At 35.8% G+C, this 20,060-nt stretch overlaps 1 protein-coding gene across 4 annotated transcripts in view; it reads right to left on the reverse strand.

Moving 5' to 3' along the window:
* Positions 1–2,630: 2,630 nt before the first annotated feature.
* Positions 2,631–20,060, reverse strand: part of LOC113614726 (zinc finger protein 354B) — a 32,950-nt gene continuing 15,520 nt past the window's right edge. For all 4 annotated transcript variants that reach the window (XM_027096458.1, XM_027096457.1, XM_027096459.1 and 1 more), the window contains one exon: positions 2,631–7,740. In XM_027096458.1, the coding sequence (XP_026952259.1) occupies positions 6,155–7,740 (1,586 nt within the window). In that variant the 3' untranslated portion in view covers positions 2,631–6,154. The remainder of the gene's footprint in view (positions 7,741–20,060) is intronic.

Raw genomic sequence — 20,060 nt, forward strand, 5'->3', positions numbered from 1 at the left:
AAGCCACATGAGTTATCACCTCACACAAGAGTAGCCATCATCAAAATATCTGCAAACAATAAATGCTGGAGAAGGTGTGGAGAAATGGGAACCCTCCTGCACTGTTGGTGGGAATATAAATTGATATAGCCAATATGGAGAACAGTATGGAGGTTCCTTAAAAAACTAAAAATAGAACTACCATAATACTATGGTAGTTCTGATGGTGCATTCTCTATGGTATAAAAATAGAACTACCATGAGCGGCCATGGCTCACAGGCCCAGCTGCTCTGCGGCATGTGGGATTTTCCTGGACCGGGGCACGAACCCATGTCCCCTGCATCGGCAGCTGGACTCTCAACCACTGTGTCACCAGGGAAGCCCTGTTTCAAACATTTTTGAAATTGCTCATCAAAGTATTTTTATGATGGCTGCTATAAAAATCTTTGTTATATTATTTTAACATCTCTGTCACCTAATTCTTGATGTTTACTAATTGTCTTTTTCATTCAAGTGATCTTCCTGGTTCTTGGTATGATGAAAGTCTTTTGTTGAATCCTGGAAAACTTGGGTATTATGTTATGAAACTCCAGATCTTATTTGAATCTTTTGCTTCAGCTGACTTGCTTTGATACTGCTACAGCAAATATGGCATTATGAAATTCCACCTCATAATGGCCATGTGGGGTAGAAGCTCAGCTTTCCTATTTGGCCTCCCTAGACACCCAAGGAGTTAAGGGATTCCTTTTTATTCCTTGATGAGGGTGGGATTTCTAGTTCCTCACTAAGCCTTCACTGATATCACTCTGGCTGAGACAGATAAGAGTGCCTTGTTTGCTCCCTAGTTGGCCTCCTATGGCACTATGGGGTGGGAGTGTGGCCTCATCACTGTTGGGCAGTGGTAAAAATTCTGTCCCTACACTAGGCTCCCTCTGATACCACCCCAGCAGGGAGAGGATGTGATGCTCTTAGTACTGAGTGGAAGGGAGGGTGGTGTCCCAGTTCCCCATGTAGTGTCCACTATTATTGCTGGGAAGAGAGGTTGTTTATTACCACCGGGCATGAATGAATGTCCTAGCTCTTGGCACTACACACACCAGCAAAGTTTTATGGCCCCTCTTTACAGCCTTATAAGGGTGGAAGTCTAGGCTCTCCATTCAGCCTTTGCTGGTGTGTGTAGTGATGGGACCAGTTTTTTTCCGTGTTGTTTGGCTGGAGTAGAGTGTTATTACCTAAGAGTTTTCTGTCTTGCTAGGGCACCCTGTTCCTGGTCCTTTGGCTAATGAAAGTAGGCTTTGTTGGGGTTTTGTAAATTTTTTTGTGTCTATGTCTCTTGCTGTTTCTGGGTTCCTGCTTCTTCAGCTCTACACTTGGGATATATGAGGCAAAAAGAACTACCGTTATCACCGGTCCTGAGGTTCCTAGCTGGCCTATATGCTTCTCTCCATTCTTCAGAATCTTCTTATGATTGTTTTAAATATAATATACAGGGGTTTAAAATGTACTTAGTGGGCAAATAGCAAAAAGTATATATCTGCCTACTCCATCTTCCTAGAACAATTTGATTTTTAGATTGAAAATTTTAGTTTGTAATCTATAACTTGATTATTTTATCCAACAATATATGCTAATATTGTTACTAATGATGTTTCTACCCCCAAAATACATAAGATGAACATTTAAAAATTTGTGTTAATCTATACCATTAGGAACCATGGAAAAACACAGTGGAATTTCTAGGGTTGAAAAGGCCAGGGACTATGTAACTTGAACCAGAATGGGGGCAGGAAAACACACGTCTCTTGACTTTTTGTCCAATGCTCTCATTGAAAGTTCTCTCTCAAAGAAAACAACAACAACAAAAAACTTAAAAATAGTTCTTGAAAGTTGTATTCCTTAAACAACTGTTTTTATAACCTGAAGCATACTGACTTACAATACTAACTGAAATTATATGTTCTCATTTTGAAAGCATAACTGCACCTTAATTAAAAAGAAAATAACACTGTCAGCTTGAAGAATTTTAGCATCTGTGGTATGTCAGTTTGTGCAGGACAATTGTCAAGCACTAAGAGCAGAGCTAACCTCTGGTTTTGTTTTTGTTTTTTTATCTTCTCACTAAACATTTCTCACAGACTGTCCCAAACTACTATTCTCAAGAATCCATCCTTCAGCCAGTTTCTCAAGCCAGAAACTTTGAACCTTCTGTCCCATCAGTCTTCCTAAAACAGGTTTCAAATTGGCCATTTGCTCCTCAGAAATATACTGATTTAATATCTAAGGATCATATCCAAATTCCTGTACTCTCAGATAGCATTTAAAGTTTCTAATAACCTAACTCTAGTTTTCATTTCCAATATTATTTTTTCTTTTATCCTACCAGGAATCCTCCACATCAGCAAGGCTTGTTTACCTGCTGGTCTCTACAGATGCTACATACACTCTCCTTCTGAGCCTTTTGCTCCTGTGGTACTCTTGTCCTTGCCATCCCCTTCCTCTCTCTAGGTATTATGATTCCATTCATCCTTCAGATTTGGATGATAAAAAAATTTGCTCTGAGTTCTTAAACACATATTGGTCACTTCATCAAGCTTCTACTTATTAAGGAAGAAACCTGATCTTATAAACACATACAACGTAGATGATGATGTATCATGACCAGGTAGAATTTATTTCAGGAACACATCGGTTAGCATAAAAATTCAGTCCATATAATCACCTATTAAAAGTGTGAAGAGAGAAATTATGATTATTTCACTAAATGTAGAAAATAAATATGACAAAATACTACTCCCATTTATGATAAAAACTCACAGCACACTGGGAATACAGGGGTATGTTTCTATTTTGATAACAGATATCCACAGACAAATTAAAGGTAGCATCATTAAATGGTGAAAAATGAATGCCATCATTCATATTCAACATTGTACTGGCTTGTATATAGTACTATAATGTAAGAAGAAAATTTTAAATGTATTACAACTAGAAGAGAAAAATAAAATGGTCATTATTTACAGATGATCATTGTGTTTGCAGAAAATTCCAAAGAATCTACAAACAAGCTATTAGAAAAAGTCAATTTAGCAAGGTTATTGGCTATACGGTCAATATATAAAAATCAATTTGTTTCTATGTACTAGTAACAAATAATTGGAAAATGAAGTTTAAAAAATACTACTTACAAGAGTACAGTGAGGACATCATGTCCTCTTATGCTTCCTTTCCATTGCACAAACCTTTCCCCTATGTGAATGTCTTTCCATCTATCTCCACACACTTGTTGAACTCCTATAATCCTTTCCAGTCTCTGTTCAGACTTATCACTCTTTTAAAGCATTCTTTCTTATCCTAAGTACTTTTTAAACTTTAATTTACCAGCAAATTCTTTTCTTAAAAAAAAAACACAAAAAGTAACACAGATATCAAACATATAGAATAAAAGTGGAGCTTTCTTACTGAAACATGAGTATAGAGTGAACTCAGAGCCATGACTTCCTAAAAAGTCTCCAGAACACAGATTGAAACTCATTAACATTTTTAAGCACCCAAAGATCCAAAAATTGCTACTATAGTCAACATCTTAAAAAAGTGAAATCCTTCTCCGGCTTTACAGAAAATAAGGTCGATAGAAATTCCTTCACCTTCAAATTAAACAGAAACTTATCTGCATTCCTATCTTTCTGTAGGCTACCTTTCTCTCCAGCCTAAGGTAAATTCTTCCACCTATGCTCTAATTCTTTCAGAATCTCTCAGAAAATATGTTCCACACAATGATCTCATTAGTTCATCTTCAACATGTGTATACATTGCCTCAATTATTAACACAGAAATGCTCCCTAAGTAATTTTGTCCCTTCTAAATGCAACCCTCTTTTCTTCCCTTCATTTAAACTTCTTGAAACATAGTGTAAAACAGCCCACTAGTTCTCATCTTCTAACCTAGAATAATGTGGCTTCTGTTCACCCTAATTAACAGAAATTGCTCTTGCCAAGGTCTCCAACATTCTAGCTACCAATTCCAATTTATTCTGTTATGTGATCTGTAGCACCTGACACTACAGAGATTCAGTTCTCCTTTGGGCTCAGTAACATCACTCTTCTGGCTTTTCTCCTACCTCTAGGGCCATTACATTTCATCTTAGTTAAATTCCTTTTCCTCTACCAACTCCTTATTTACTGATATTTTTTGTGGGGTTTATCCATGATCCCTGCTTCTCATTTTAATCTGTACACTCTGCTGGCCAAGTTCACATAGTGTGGTTTTGACTACCAACTGTGTATTTTAATTACTCTGAATTCTAGTCTTCTGGCTCTAGTCTTCTAGGTTTGTCTGTTCAGCTGTCTTCAACCTCCTAAATTCAGTCTCTACACCTTACTGCCAGAACAATTTCCCTTATATAAAATCTTTCATTGGTTCTAGAAATTTCAGAATCAAATTCAAGTTCTTTAGGATGGCAGTAAGACCTTCAGTTCTGCCTTCTTCTCAAGCTTCAACCTGTCATTCTCACAACTTAACAGATGTTCTACAAACATGTCATGCTGTCACCCACCTTTACCTTTGCTTATGTGGCTCCCTCCCCTTGAAGCACTCATCTCACTCTCTGGAGAATTCCCATTATTCTTCCAAAATTGGGCTCAGGAATGACTGTCCCTGCTCCTTTGGGGCTCCCTTCGTTAGGTCCATTCCTTCTTTCCGCATCCTGCACAAATCTCTACAGTATTTGTGTTCTGTAACATAGTATCATTGTATCATCTATTTCTCTGTGAAAACTACTCTAACACATGGTAATTTACTTACTTTGTTACCTCTTCAACCCCCTCCTTTTGCCCCTCAATTCATGACTTCTTGAAGGCCTGTTCTTTTCTCCTGAACAATTTCCAGTGCCTGGGATAATACCTGGCTCAGGGGTTAAAGAAACATTTACTGAGTAAACTGGCTTTTAAATGGTTTAGAATTCTTTCCCTTCTTTTATTTTCGTTTGGAGTCTGAGATTTTTAAAAATTAGAAAACCTCAAGTGGGGAAAACATGCTTTTATTTCATGAAGTTGATCCCTTTTTAAGACTTTGCTACAGGTGATAGGTTCTTAGGAATTCTTCTGCAGTGAACTAAAAAAATAGCTTTAACTTTAAAGTGATTACTTAATCAAAGTATATTTTTCCTACTTAAATTAGCATGCTGTATAGAACATAGCAAGTACAGTTATAGAATAAATATGACTTCAGTACAACAAAGAAAAATAATTCTAAAAACAAAATTAGAAATTGCATAAAAATTTGGGAAACAGGTGTAGTTTGGAAGTATCTAGAAAAATAAAGGAGGAAGAGAACAGAGGGTTTTGTTTTTGTTTTGCCTCTTTTTTGATGAAAACCATGTACAAAGTTTGACAACAGTTTAAGAAAAGGCAAGTTCCAGACTGAGGTAGTTTGCAGTTTATTTTTATCTATTATTTGGTCCTTGGCTCTATAAATGCATATATTTTAAGATTTTGTTTGCTATTAAAATGTTAGTTGTAATAAATATGCTATTAGCTTATACAGTTGGTTTCTAATGAGAAATCCAGCACCCCTGCACCCAAATTTTTCTGTTTATATGTTGCATAAAGTGTATAACGCTGTATAAGAGAAAAACCTTACCTTTTATCTTACAAATGGCCAAAATCAATATTTTGTGATTTGTCTCAGGATATTTAAAAAAGTGACTGACAGGTATGAAAGTGTCCCACGTATTTATTACACAGTTAAGGTTTATCCTTAGACTTTAATAACTGTGAGGACTAAATTAAAATAGAAATTTTATCATATTCATTACATTTACTAAATCATTCTCTAGTATGTATACAGTTGTCCCTCAGTATCTATGGGGGACTGTTTCCAGGACCCCCCCAACAGATACCAAAATCTGAGGATGATCAATTCGCTTATATAAAATGGTGTAGAATTTACATATAACCTATGCACATCCTCTCTAAATCATCTCTAAATTACTTGTAATACCTAATACAATGCAAATGCTATGAAAATAGTTGCCGGTGTGTGGTAAATTTAAATTTTTGGAACTTACTGGAATTTTTTTTCTGAATACTTAAAATTTGCAGTTATTTGAATCAGTGGATGTGGAACCCAGAGATAAGCAAGGCCAACTGTATTCTAATAAGCTTTGGTTTAAGGATTTCACACATGCAAATCCACTTTGAAGGAGTTCTCTTCAATGTGAATTTTATAATGGTTAGTAAGGGACGACCTCTGGCTGAAGAGTTTCCCACATGCATTACATTCATAGGGTTTCTCTCCAGTATGAATTCTTTGATGCGCAATAAGTGATGAGCTCTGCCTAAAAGTTTTCCCACATGTACTACATGCAAAGGGTTTTTCTCCTGTATGAATTCTTTGATGTTGAATAAGAGCTGCACTTTGGCCAAAGGATATCCCACATTCTAGACATTGATACGGTTTCTCTCCTGTATGAATTCTCTGGTGATTACTAAGGGATGAGTTACACCTGAATGTTTTCCCACACTCATTACATTTATAGGGTCTTTCTCCAGTATGCATTCTCTGATGTTGAATGAGAGCTGAACTTTGTCTGAAGGCTTTCCCACACACTTTACACTTACATGGTTTCTCTCCAGTATGAATTCGCTCATGAATAATGAGTGTCGAGTGGGAACTTAAGGCTTTACCACATTCATTACAATTATACAGTTTCTCTCCCGTATGAATTATTCGGTGTCTATTAAGTCGTGAAATAGAAGTGAAACCTTTTCCACATTCATTACATCTATAAGGCTTTTCTCCAGTGTGAATTCTTTCATGTTGAATAAGAGATGCACTCTGACTGAATGCTCTCCCACATTCACTACATTTAAAAGGTTTCTCTCCTGTGTGAATTCTCTGATGATAACGAAGAGATGAACTAGACTTAAAGGTATTGCCACATTCATTACATAAATAGGACTTCTTTCTGAGATGAATTCTCTGACATCCAGAAGGGGATGTGCTACAACTGGATGCCTTCCTTCCTGGGTTATATTTGTGGGGATTTTCTCGAGCGTGGATTTTTTGATGTATAAAAAGGGTAGACCTTTTGCTGAAGGATTTACCACATTCTTTACATCTATAGGATTTTTCCACAGTATGGGTTCTTAGGTGTTTACAAAGGGATGCACTATGGCTGAAGGCTTTTCCACATTCTTTACATATATAGGGTTTCTCTCCAGTATGAGTTCTTTGATGTTGAATAAGGGCTGAACTTTGGCTGAAGGCTTTCAAACATTCTTTACATTTAAATAATTTCTCTCCAGTATGGTTTTTCTGATGTTTACGAAGGGATGAATTGTGAATGAAGGCTTTTTCACAAATGTTACATTTATAGCGTTTTTCTGCTGTCTTGATTTTTGGTTGGTTAAGTAAATTTGAATCCTGCCTGAAGCTATTTCTTTGTATTTCATATTTTGAGGGTGTTTTTTCTCTAGCAGTCTTTTGTTGCTTAACAAACACTGATTTCAGGCTGAAATTCTGGCCAAAGTCATTATTTTTATGGCTTCTTTCTACAGTGAGGATCTTTGTATGGGTGACTGAAATTATTTGTAAACTTTCATTTTTGTCCTTCTGTTTCTTTATTCTGTCTTCATATAAGCAGGATTTTTCTGATATGAAGTTCCAGGGTTGATTTTTTTTGAGTCTTTTCCTTACTGGCCCCCAAAATGATGAGTCTTGAGTTTGAGTTGACTTTGTGGTTTTAGGACTGCTCTTACATCCTGAAGAAAACAAAAAAAGAAAGAAATTGCCAATGATCCACATGATTAGCTGAGACTAAATGTGTAGAAGGACTAAATATTAATGATATCTAAATAAGGCATTGCTTTCTGGCTAAAAGAAACTAGCAAGAGGAAAAAATAGGAAAGTAACAGTGTTACCGTATAAAATAATAATGGATGAGAGCTGGAGTACTAGGGTGAATAAAACAAAGATGCTCATTTAAAGAAGGTGAGAGTATACACATTACCAGGAGAATGGAGAGAAGGCATCAGAGGAGGAGTATGAATTGGGAAATGCAGTCTAGTATCCAAAGCCTATGACAGACTCATACATTATCTCCATGACATCACTCTCATTTCTGTAATTATTTCTAATCTTGAATGTCTTCCCTACTTTTCCTACATGTCAAACTTCTCTGTAGCCTTCAGATTCAGTTCCAGTGTTAAGCTCCTCTTTGCACCCTTTCCTGACTCTGAGCTCCAAAAATCTATTCCCCTTATTATACCACTTAACCACAGTATATTATAATATGTACCTAAGGGAAAAAATTATGAGTATAGAGATAATGAGAAAGCCTTAAAAAAATTCAGCACCACTGATAATAAAAATATTCAAGAAAAACAGGAATTGAGGGATGCTTCCTCAACAAGATAAATACATATACTTCAGTCCTAAAGCCAGTATCTTATTTAATGAAGAAACTCTAGAGACATTTCCACTATGATCAAGAACAAGGCAAGGATGCCCATTACTTTCACTTCTCTTCAACATTGTACTAGATGTATCAACCAATACAAGTACACAAGCAAAATCAATTAGAGGCATAAGCATGAGTAAAGAGGAAATAAAACTATCTCTATTTGCTGATGATATAATACTATAGCTGAAATTAAACCTCAGAGAATCAATGATAAACCTTGATCAGTGACATACCAAGATATAAAATTAACACACTAAAATCAATAATCTTCATTTATACAAAGATTTAGGGAAATGAATTCACAAGAAATATGAAAAACTTATATGGGAAAAAATTTTAAAGTCTTTAAAAATTTTTTTTAAGATTTTTTTTTATTGTTGTTGTGGACCATTTTTAAAGTCTTTATTGAGTTTGTTACAATATTGCTTCTGTTTTATGTTTTGGTCTTTTGGCCCCGAGGTATGTGGGATCTTAGCTCCCTGACCAGGGATCAAACATGCACCCCCTGCATTGGAAGGTGAAGTCTTAACCACTGGACTGCCAGGGAAGTCCCTAGAACAGTCTTGAATAACATTAAAGTCACCTGAAAAACCTCTCCTATTCTTGGATAAAACACTTCAATGTTATAAAAATATAAGGATTAAGAAATATATATATAAAGATATTTTAAATCCTGCTGTAATTAACAACATAACTTTACAACTTAAGGAACTAGAAAAAAAACCAAACTAAACCCAAAGCTAGCAGAAGGAAGAAATAATAAAGACAAGAACTTAGATACATAAAACAGAAAATAGAAAAACAGTAGAGAAAAAAAATCAACAAATGCAAAATCAGTTATTTGAAAAGATGTACAAAATTGACAAACCTTTAGTGAGACTGACTAAAAATAAAAGAGAAGACACAAAGTACTAAAATCAGAAATGCAAGTTGGCAACATTACCACGGAGTCAAAAGAAATAAAAAGGATTATAAGGAAAAACCATGGATAACTGTATGACAAAAAATTGTATAGCCTAGATGATATGGACAAATTCCTAGAAACACAAAACTTACCCAAACTGAATTATGAAGTAGAAAATCTGAACAGACATATAACTAGTAAAACAATTGAACCAGTAATCAAAGCCTCCCAATAGTAAAAATGCTCTGTACCAGATAGTTTTATTGTCTATCAAATATTAAAGATGAACTAACACCACTCCTTCTGAAACTCTTCCAAAAAACTAAAGAGGAGGCAATATTTCCTAACTTATTCTATGGGGCCAGCATTGCCCTGATAATAAAGCCAGACAAAAACCCTATAAGAATAGAAAACTAAAGACCAATATTCTTTGTGAATATTGATTTTAAAATCCTCAATAAAGTACTAGGCAAAGAGAATTCAGAATATTAGAATGATTATACACCGTGAGATTTATCCTTGGAACGCAAGAATGGTTCAACATATGAAAACCAATTAAAGCAACACATCACATTAACAGAAAGAAGACACAAAATCACATGATCATCTCAAGTGATGTAGAAAAAAGCATCTGACAAAATTCAAAATTCAACACCTTTTCATGATTAAAAAAACCCCAAAACACTTAATAAACTGGGACTGGAAGGAAAATATCCCAACACAATAAAGACCATCCTTAAAGAACCCATAGTTAACATCATACTCAATGGTTAAAGACTATAATCTTTTCCTCTGAGATCAGGAACAAGATAAGGATGCCCACTTTTATCACTTCAACCCAACACAGTATTGGAATTTCTAGCCAGAGCAATCAGGCAAGAAAAATAAATAAAAGGTATCTAAATTGGAAAGGAAAAAGTAAAATGATCTCAGTCACAGATGACATGATCTTTCTTAAAAATTTATTTTTTTGAAGTATAGTTGATTTACAATGTTGGGTTAATTTCTGTTGTACAGCAAAGTGATTTGAGTTACACATACATACATTCTTTTCATATTCTTTTCCATTATTTATGGTTTATCACAGGATATTGAATATAGTTCCCTGTGCTATATGGTAGGATCTTGTTTATCCATTATATATATAATAGTCTGCAACAGATGACAACAGATGATCTTATATATAGAAAATGTAAAGGTTCCACAAAAAAATTGTTGGAATACACAAATTCAGCAAAGTAACAGGATAAAAAATCAACACAAAAACAGTTGTGTTTTTATCCTCTAACAATGAACAAGCCAAAACAGAAATACAGAAAAGGATTTCATTTACGATAGCATCAAAAAGAATAAACTACTTAGGAATTAACTCAAAGGAGGTAAAAGATTTGTACACTGAAAACTACAAACACTGCAGAAAGTAAAGAAGACATAGGTAAATGGAAAAACATCAGGTATTTACAGACTGTAAGATTTAATACTCATAAGATGGCAATACTACCTAAAGTGATCTAGAGATTAAATGCAAGCCCTTCAAAATTCCAATGTCGTTTTTTTTGCAGAAATAGTAAAACTCATCTTAAAATTTATATGGAATCTCAAGGGACCCTGAAAAGCCAAAATAATCTTGAAAAAGAAGAACAAATTTGGAGTACTCATACTTCCTGATTTCAAAACTTATACAAAGTTACAATAATCGAAGCATTGTGGTACTGGTATAAAGATGAACATATAGATCAATAGAATAGGAAGTCTAGAAATAAACCTTCACATATATGGGCAAATGAATTTTGCCCATAAAAAGGTGCCAAGGCTATTCAATGGGGAAAAGACAGTCTTTTCAACAAATAGTGCTGGGAAAGCTGGATATCCACTTGCAAAAAAAATGAAGCTGGACCCTTTACCTAACACCATACACAAAAATTAACTCAAAATGAATACATGACTTAAATGTAAGATCTAAAACTATAAAATTCTTAGACAAAAACATAGGGTAAAAGCTTCATGACCTAGGATTTAGCAATGATTTCTGGGATAGGATACCAAAAGCACAGGAAACAAAAGAAAAAAATAGACAAATAATTGGATTTCATCAAAATTAAAAGCTTCTGGGGGAATTCCCTGGCAGTCCAGTGGTTAGGACTCAGCACTCTCACTGCCAGGGCTAGGGTTTTATCCCTGGTCAGGGAACTAAGATCCTGCAAGCCAAGCAGTGTGGCCAAAAAAAAAAAGAAAAATTAAAAATAAATAAAAGCTTTGGTACATCAAAGAACACTATCAGCAGAATAAAAAGGCAACCTACAGAACAGGAAAAAATATTTTCTAATTACGTATCTGATAAAGGGTTAATATCCAGAATATATAAAGAATACCTACAACTCAACAATAAGAAAACAAACAATCCAATTCAAAAATAAGCAAAGAACTTGAATAGACATATCTCTATAGAAGACATACCAATGGCCAATAAGCACATGAAAAGATGTTCAACATGTCAGGAAATAAAAATTCAAACCACAATATTCCACTTCACGTCTGTTAATATGGCTAATATATATGTGTGTGTGTATATTTTATACACATGTGTGTATGTGTGAGTGTATACACAAAGAAAATAACAAATGTTGGCAAGGATGTGGAGAAACTAGAACCCTTGTGCACTGCTGTTGGGAATGTAAAATAATATAGCCACAGTGGACAACAGTATGGCAGTTCTTCAAAAAGTTAAGCAGAGAATTACCATGGGATTCAGTAATTCCATTCCTACAGATATACCCAAAAGAATTGAAAGCAAAGACTCAAAGAGATATTTGTATACCCATGTTCATAATAGCATTATTCACGGTAGCCAAAAGGTGGAAACAACCCAAATGTCCATTGACAGATGAATGGATAAACAAGAAGTAGTATATACATATAATGGATTATTATTCAGCTTTACAGAGAAATGAAATTGTGATAGATGCTACAACATGGATGAACCTTGAAGACATCATGCAGCATGATATAAGCCAGACACAAAATGACAAGTGTTATATGATTCCAATTCTGAGGATTCTAGAACAGTCAAATACAGAGACAGAAAGTAGAATAGTGATTACCAGAGGCTGGGGAGAAAAGCAGATGGAGAATTATTATTTAATGGGTAGAGAGTTTCAGTAAGGGATTATAAAAAACTTCTCCAGATGGATAATGATAATGGTTACAACACTGTGAATGTACTTAATGGCATCAAAGTGTATACTTACAAATAGTTAAAATGGTAAATTTTACATTATTTTTATTTTACCACAATAAAAAAAATAATTAGGGGACAAAAAAATGTTTTGTTGAGAATTTGGGTAAACTGGAACCTACATACATAGCTGGTGGGGATGTAAAATAGTAAGTACAACTGCTCTGGGAAACAGTTTGGTAGTTACTTAAAAAGTTAAACATAGCCTAAACATATGACTCAGTAATTTCATCCTAAGTATACACCCATGAGAAATGAAACATATGTCAAAATAAAAACTTTTACACAAATGGTCATAGCAGCATTATTTGTAATAACCAAAAATGGAAACTCAAATGTCCATCAACAGATGAATGGATAAACAAAAGGTGATATATCCATACAATGGAATATTAGTCATCCATAAAGAGGAATGAGGTACTGATACATATTACAACATGAATGAATCTTGAAAATATGCTAAGTAAAAGAAGCCAGATAGAAAGAGCTACATATTATATGATTCCACTTACATGAAATGTCCAGAATAGTCAAATCCACAAAGACAGAAAGTAGATTAGGAGTTCCCAGGGGTTAGGAGGATGCAGGAATGTGGAGTGATTGCTAATTGGTACAGGATTTCTTTCTGGGGTAATGAAAATGTTCTAAAATTAGTGGCAATAGTTGAAGATCTTTGTGAACATACTTAAAACCATTAAATTGTACACTTTAAAAGCATGAATTTTATAGTATGTGAATTATACCTCAACACAGTTGTTTAAAAGAGAGAGAGAGAAAAAGCAACAATTCCCAGCATCATAGCCCTGTATGCTCCTGATCCTCACTTCCCCAGGTAAAAGGCTCTGTGATGAGCAATGGTAGACTGAAAAAAAATGCCAGAGAAAGGAAGAACTCTAGCAAAGAGCCTGAAGAAGAGCTGAAGTGACCACCGGAAAGATTAATCCCACTTTGAATTGAAAAATATGAAAAAAATAACCAAGAAGATCGGAACAGGAGCACAGGAAACATAAAGTACAGCTTAATTTAAATTCCCAGCTCACAACACTAGAAAAACTAAGTAAATGGAAAGAAAGCCATGGAAGAAAAAAGTAAGGATAAAAACAGGAATTAATAATGAAGAGAACAGATATCTCTATTCAAATCTATGAAAACCTATATGAAACAGATAATTCTCTAGAGAAATGCAGGTTACCAAAACTGACCCCATTACAATTAGAAAGCTGGGACAGACCAATTATCATTGAAAAAATTAAGTTATTAAAGAGCAATCCTATAAAAAAGCACTGGAGAATTCTACCAAATCTTGAAGGACCAGATAGTCCCAAGGCTCTATAAATTATGCCAGTGCATTTAAAAGAAAGGAAAAGTTCCTAGTTCCTTTTATGAAGGAAATATAATATGAAAACAAACCAGATAATAATACAAAGAAAGAAAACTACATAACAGTATCAGTTATCAATATCAGTGCAAACATTCTAAGAAAATTATCTTTAGCAAACAGATTCCAACACTGCATTATTCCAGGAATGCAAGCAAAGTTGCTTCAATATTAGTATATCCATTAATATTATATAGTTTCCTCTTCTACCTTGTGGGTTATGACCAGAAATCATCTCCTACTCACTATAAATTCCTCAATATGACACTCAAATTACAATTTTTGTTTTACTAATCTTCTTTAAACACAGTTTTTTAATCTTTTTGAACAATGTCAAATACTCTTAGTTGATATACACACATTTTTTAAACTCATATTAGAAATTGTATTATAGAATAGTTGGGTTGTGGGGAGGTTTCAGGACCAATCCAAGCAGGGAAACAGGTAGGCATTATTGAGGTAGTGTATGGAAGTGTCAAAATATAAGATGAAGCCAAAAGTTGTGAGCTAGGAAAAGCCAGTATGTGCCTCAAGCAAGAGGCAATAATGAATTGCCTGCAATACTGAAAAGTCAAGGGTCAGTAATATGGACAGCCAAGGACAGAAGGAGGTAAAGGAGGGCTAACATGGTAATAGTAAAAAACTGAATTCAACTAAAATTTTATTAAGGCCATAATTCAATGATTTCAGCTAGAATATTTATATGGTTCACTGAACTATAAAAGATAGCACAGGGTTTCCCTGGTGGTGCAGTGGTTGAGAGTCCGCCTGCCGATGCAGCGGACACGGGTTCGTGCCCCGGTCCAGGAAGATCCCGCATGCTGCGGAGTGGCTGGGCCCGTAAGCCATGGCCGTTGAGCCTGCATGTCCGGAGCCTGTGCTCCACAACGGGAGAGGCCACAACAGTGAGAGGCCCGTGTACCGCAAAAAAAAAAAAAAAAAAAGATAGCACAGTTATAGTTTACAAAAAGTCAAATTTCAATAGGTAAGTTTTAAAGTAATGTTGGAACTAAAATGGAAAATAAAATATCCTGTAAATAAATCTCTGGCTCTGTTTTCTAAAGGAGCTCTAAACAATATCATCCCACCAGTACATGTGTGTTACAGTCTTCAAGATTTTGATCTCTAACACTAAAATGAGTGAGGACTCCTTAGAAGGATGGCTATTTCCTTTATGGCCTATGAGAGGTACAAAATATGTGTGAGATTTCTTTGTATGGGCTCTGGAAGGTGGTACACAGTGAGTGTGGGACATACTGATATTAGTAGAAAGCAAGGATGCTAACAAAATTTATAAGGTTAGTAAGATACGCATTAAAGTCATTAGCATGTTTGCCTATCGTGGTGTGGGGTGAGATAGGGAATAGGGAAGAGAATGGAGTAGAAATATAAGAATGAAAAAATGGGCCTTGTAGACATGAGTGTAAAAAATGTGCTACTAAACAGAGTATGGCTAACTCAATCCTCTGCCCTTGAGATTCAAAAACATATATACACAAACATATATGTGTGTGAGTGTGTGTGTCTAAGGGCTGTGTCAAGGGACATAGGACCTGCTTTAAAAGAGTTCCTGATGACTAAGTCGACAAGCTGTATCAAAAATACTACATCATAAAAAGCCATGAGTTCATAATGATAATAGAAAGAAAAAAATATAATTCTTAATTTAAAAAAAGAACTATAACTAGATTAATATTTTTGAGAAAATTATTATTCAGTTTTAAATATGTTATCAAGATTGACAGATGACTACCCACACATAAAGACTTGTATATTCATCATTAATAAAAAGTTTGAAGGAAAAAAAAAGCTTCAAAAATCTAAAAGGAATAGTGTCAAGGACACTCACTTTATATGCCAAATTATAAAGGTGTAGACTATTACAAAGCATTAAAAAACCATATCAAGACGTTCCATTCAGATAAGAGGCCCTATCAGTCGGCTTGGATGAAAAAAGGTCATGATCTGCAAGATAGGATGACAATCTTGTAAGCCTAGCTACAAGGTGCTGTATCAGTTCTACTCATCCCAACTACACCATCAAGTGCTAACACCAGAGTCCTAAATTCATGCAAAGAAGAGCCTTGGACCATGCCCCTGAAGCAAAGAAGAGCCTTGGACCATGGACCTCCTAAGTGTTCTTTATGACCAGCTTAGGGTTTTCTTCCTTTTATTTTGGTTTTAGCAAGGCCTACAAATCTATCTCCTGAAATGCAGATCAAACATTGGTCTATCTTAGACCAAGCCTGAGCTACCTCATGAACAAGTCAGAAATTTATCTGTTTATCTCTCCTCTGCCAGGGGGCAGAAAGTCTAACAAATGACAAACAGTTGTCATCTGTGCATGGTTACCACCCTGACTAGTTTCTGTCATTAGGTCTAGATTCTCTCTCCTTGGCTCTTAAGACTCTGAGATTCTATCTTCAACCTTCTTCTTTCCCTAGTTGATTTTATCCACTCTAAATCCTGCTGCATGAATGACTATCCCAACTTTCCTCAAAATACTTTAAGTGGTATTTCTAACTGCCTACCAGCATTTCCATTTTAGTATTTTTCTTATACTTCAAATTCAGTCTGTCCAAATCTGAACCTGGCACATGCTTTTTCAAACCTTTTTACTATTTTCCCTCGTTCAGAATGACATCATAACCTTACAGTTGCTCTGCCATAAGTTCTTAATCCCATCTCAAAACTTTCTGCCCCCCCCATTCCAAGCCTAGTCACCAAATGCTCTTAATTAAATTCCATCACTGAAATGTCTCTAACAGCCATCCCTAAAGTATGCCTAGGTTGAGGGTCTCATTACCCTATAATGGTTACTGCTACTGACTCTCACTATGTTCCTTTGATCCCAGTTCCTACCCATCCAGTATTATTTTCCACTGTTTTTATCCTTAGAGAACTCATCTTGTGTATTAGTTTCCTATGGCTGCTGTAACAGAGTATCACAAACTTGGTGGCTTAAAACAACGCATTTTATTCTCTTACTGTCTAGAGGTCAAAAGTCTGAAATCAGTTTCACTGGGCTGAAACCAAGGTGTTAGTAGAGCTCAAGGAGAGAATCCACTCCCTTTCTTTTTCCAACCACTAGAGCTGCGTTCTTTGGCTCATGGTCTCTTCCTCCACCTTGAAAGCCAACAGCATAGCATCTTATTTCTCTTTGCTTCCATCATTATACTACCTCCGCTTTCTTGTCAAATTTCCTTCTGCCTCTCTCATAAAAAGTCAACTGTGATTACACTTGGGCACCCCTAGATAATCCAGGATAACTTCACCATCTCAAAATCCCTAATTCAATCACATTAAGGTAACTTAAGGCGATATTAAGGTAACATCACAGGGACTTCCCTGGTGGCACAGTCATTAAGAATCCACCTGCCAATGCAGGGGACACGGGTTCGAGCCCTGGTCCGGGAAGATCCCAAATGCCGCGGAGCAACTAAGCCCGTGCACCGCAACTAGTGAGCCTGTGCTCTGGAGCCCGTGAGCCTCAACTACTGAGGCCCACGCTCCTGGAGCCCATGCTCCGCAACAAGAGAAACCCCCGCAATGAGAAACCCATGCACCCCATCGAAGAGTAGCCCCTGCTCACCACAACTAGAGAAAGCCTTCGTGCAGCAAAGAAGACCCAACACAGCCAAAAATAAATAAATTAAAAAAACAAAACAAAACAAAAGGTAACATCACAGGGTCCCAGGTATCTTTAGGGGCCATTATTCAGCCTATCACATTCTGTTATTTAAAAGACACTGATTACTCTTTATTTTATTCATTCAACAAATATTTACTGTGTTGCTACAATGTGCCAGACTCTATTCTAGGCACTGGTGCTCTGTAAGACACCAGAGATCTAGTAATGAAAAGAAATAATTCCTTTCCTCCAGGAGCCTAATTTAACATTAGAAACGAATAATTCAACATGCAGTCACAACACAATGTGATCATTTCTACAACAAAAACAAAAGATAGAAACAGAAGCAAAATGTGAGCTTTGAATAGTATCCAAACTATCCTTAGATAGTGGAGGATGTAGGCAGGAAAGAGGTACAGGCAGTGGTTACAGTTTTCTAGGATTTTAGGGGATTGGCAGTTTGCTAGTGAAAACTTAAAAATTGAATGTTCCCTTTTGCCAAAAGGGAAAGATATGTGCCGCCACCCCTGCCCTTTTTCTTAGAATATTCTTTGAGAAAATTTGTATTTGTAAATACTTCCTCTATGCCTTTGATATGTATGTAAACTTGTAAAGCCTTTGTCAGCATTACAAACCAGGAATGTTTTTCTTGAGAGCCTGGGAGCCATCTCTTTGAAATGTAAACATCAAGAAAGATAGTGATTCTATCTCCCTGTCATTGTGGAAGTTTACCTAGTGCCGAACTCCAAACTGTTACCACCTGCTCATCATACTATACCAGTTTTCTTTTCACTAGCACAGATAGCCCAACTGCCAGGTGAATTTAGGATAAACATGAAAGAATGTATAGCTAACTGTGTTGTCAGTCCCCTTAAATGAGGACAAATTACAATTAACCTCGAGAACATGTATATAATTGCTCAGCTACATTACAAAAACAGAAAGAAGGCTTCCCTGGTGGCGCAGTGGTTGAGAGTCTGCCTGCCGATGCGGGGGGCACGGGTTCGTGCCCCGGTCTGGGAAGTTCCCACGTGCCGCGGAGCGGCTGGGCCCATGAGCCATGGCCGCTGAGCCTGTGCGTCCGGAGCCTGTGCTCCGCAATGGGAGAGGCCACAACAGTGAGAGGGCCGAGTACTGAAAAAAAAAAAAAAAAAAAAAAAAAACAGAAAGAAACCCCACCCTTTTTAATCTCATCAGCAGGTTACCTATGATGCATGCGGAAATTTGGTTTAATGTTTATTCAATAGTAACTGTTTTCTGTCTTTTGGAGAGGTTTTTCTGAGTTGGCAGGAGATAAAAAAAAAACTTTCCCCAATACTACATGAAGGAGTACGGGTGAGGGTTGAAGGCAGAATATTTTTTTTACCCCAAATGGCTTTTTGGCCTTATTTCCTGAAGTATTTCCCTGATTTATCCAATAATCAGTCAGATTCAATGTCATATCTCAATAAAAATGTGACTTTAATTGGTACTCTCACGGGGCTTTCTTGAGAACCAGAGGATTGAAAGACTTAAAATTGGTATGCTGGGAATTACACATAACAGTATAATTATAGATGGGTGCACATTTTGTGAACATCCTGTGTCTTACTGAAAAAAGGAATGCTGGTCTAGACAATTTGTTTTTCGTAACTCCAATTTTTAAAACTTTTTATTATGGAAAAATTTCAATATATACAAAAACAGAGAGAATTGTACAATGCAACAACAACCACCAACACTTCATATATAAGCTCTTACTCCTCCTCCATCAGACTGGCTAAAGCAAATCCTAAACATCATATCATTTCATCTAATAATGTTTCCAAATGCATTTCTCAAGGATAAGGTCTTAAAAAAAAACAAAAAAAGCAAAACATCTCACAGCCAATGAACTTAACACTACTCACTAGTAGCATCTTATATACATGGAAGTGTTTGAACTTCCCTAATTGCTTCATAAATTTTTTCAATTAGGAAACAATCAAGGTTCACCCACTGTATTTGGTTGGTATGACTCTTAAATCTCTTAGTCACTATGTTATAAATGTAATCTGCTGAAGTGAAGGTCATTTGGCCTCCCAGAAAAATATCTTAACCTGATAAAGAGCATCTGCAGCAACCTAGAGCTAACAGTATACTTGATGGTGAAAGGCTAAATGCTTTATACTTAAGATTGGGAACAAGGCAAGAATGTCTGTTCTCACCACTCTTAATCAGTATAGTACTGAAAGTCTACTTAGTACAATATGGTAAGAAAAGGAAATAAAAATCATACAAATCAGAAAGGAAGAAATGAAACTATCCCTATCTTGAGATGATAGTACATTAAAAAAATCCCTAGGAATCTACAAAACATTTCCTAGAACTATTAGGAGTTTAGGAAGGTCACAGGATATAAGGATAAACATACAAAAATCAATATTATTTCCATATACTATGGACATGTGGACACTGAAATTATATTTATAATACCATTTATAATTACTCAA

The sequence above is a fragment of the Aethalodelphis obliquidens genome, unplaced genomic scaffold (genome assembly GCF_003676395.1).
Source record: "Aethalodelphis obliquidens isolate GAN/ISIS:26980383/991018 unplaced genomic scaffold, ASM367639v1 scaffold102, whole genome shotgun sequence".
NCBI lineage: Eukaryota > Metazoa > Chordata > Mammalia > Artiodactyla > Delphinidae > Aethalodelphis > Aethalodelphis obliquidens.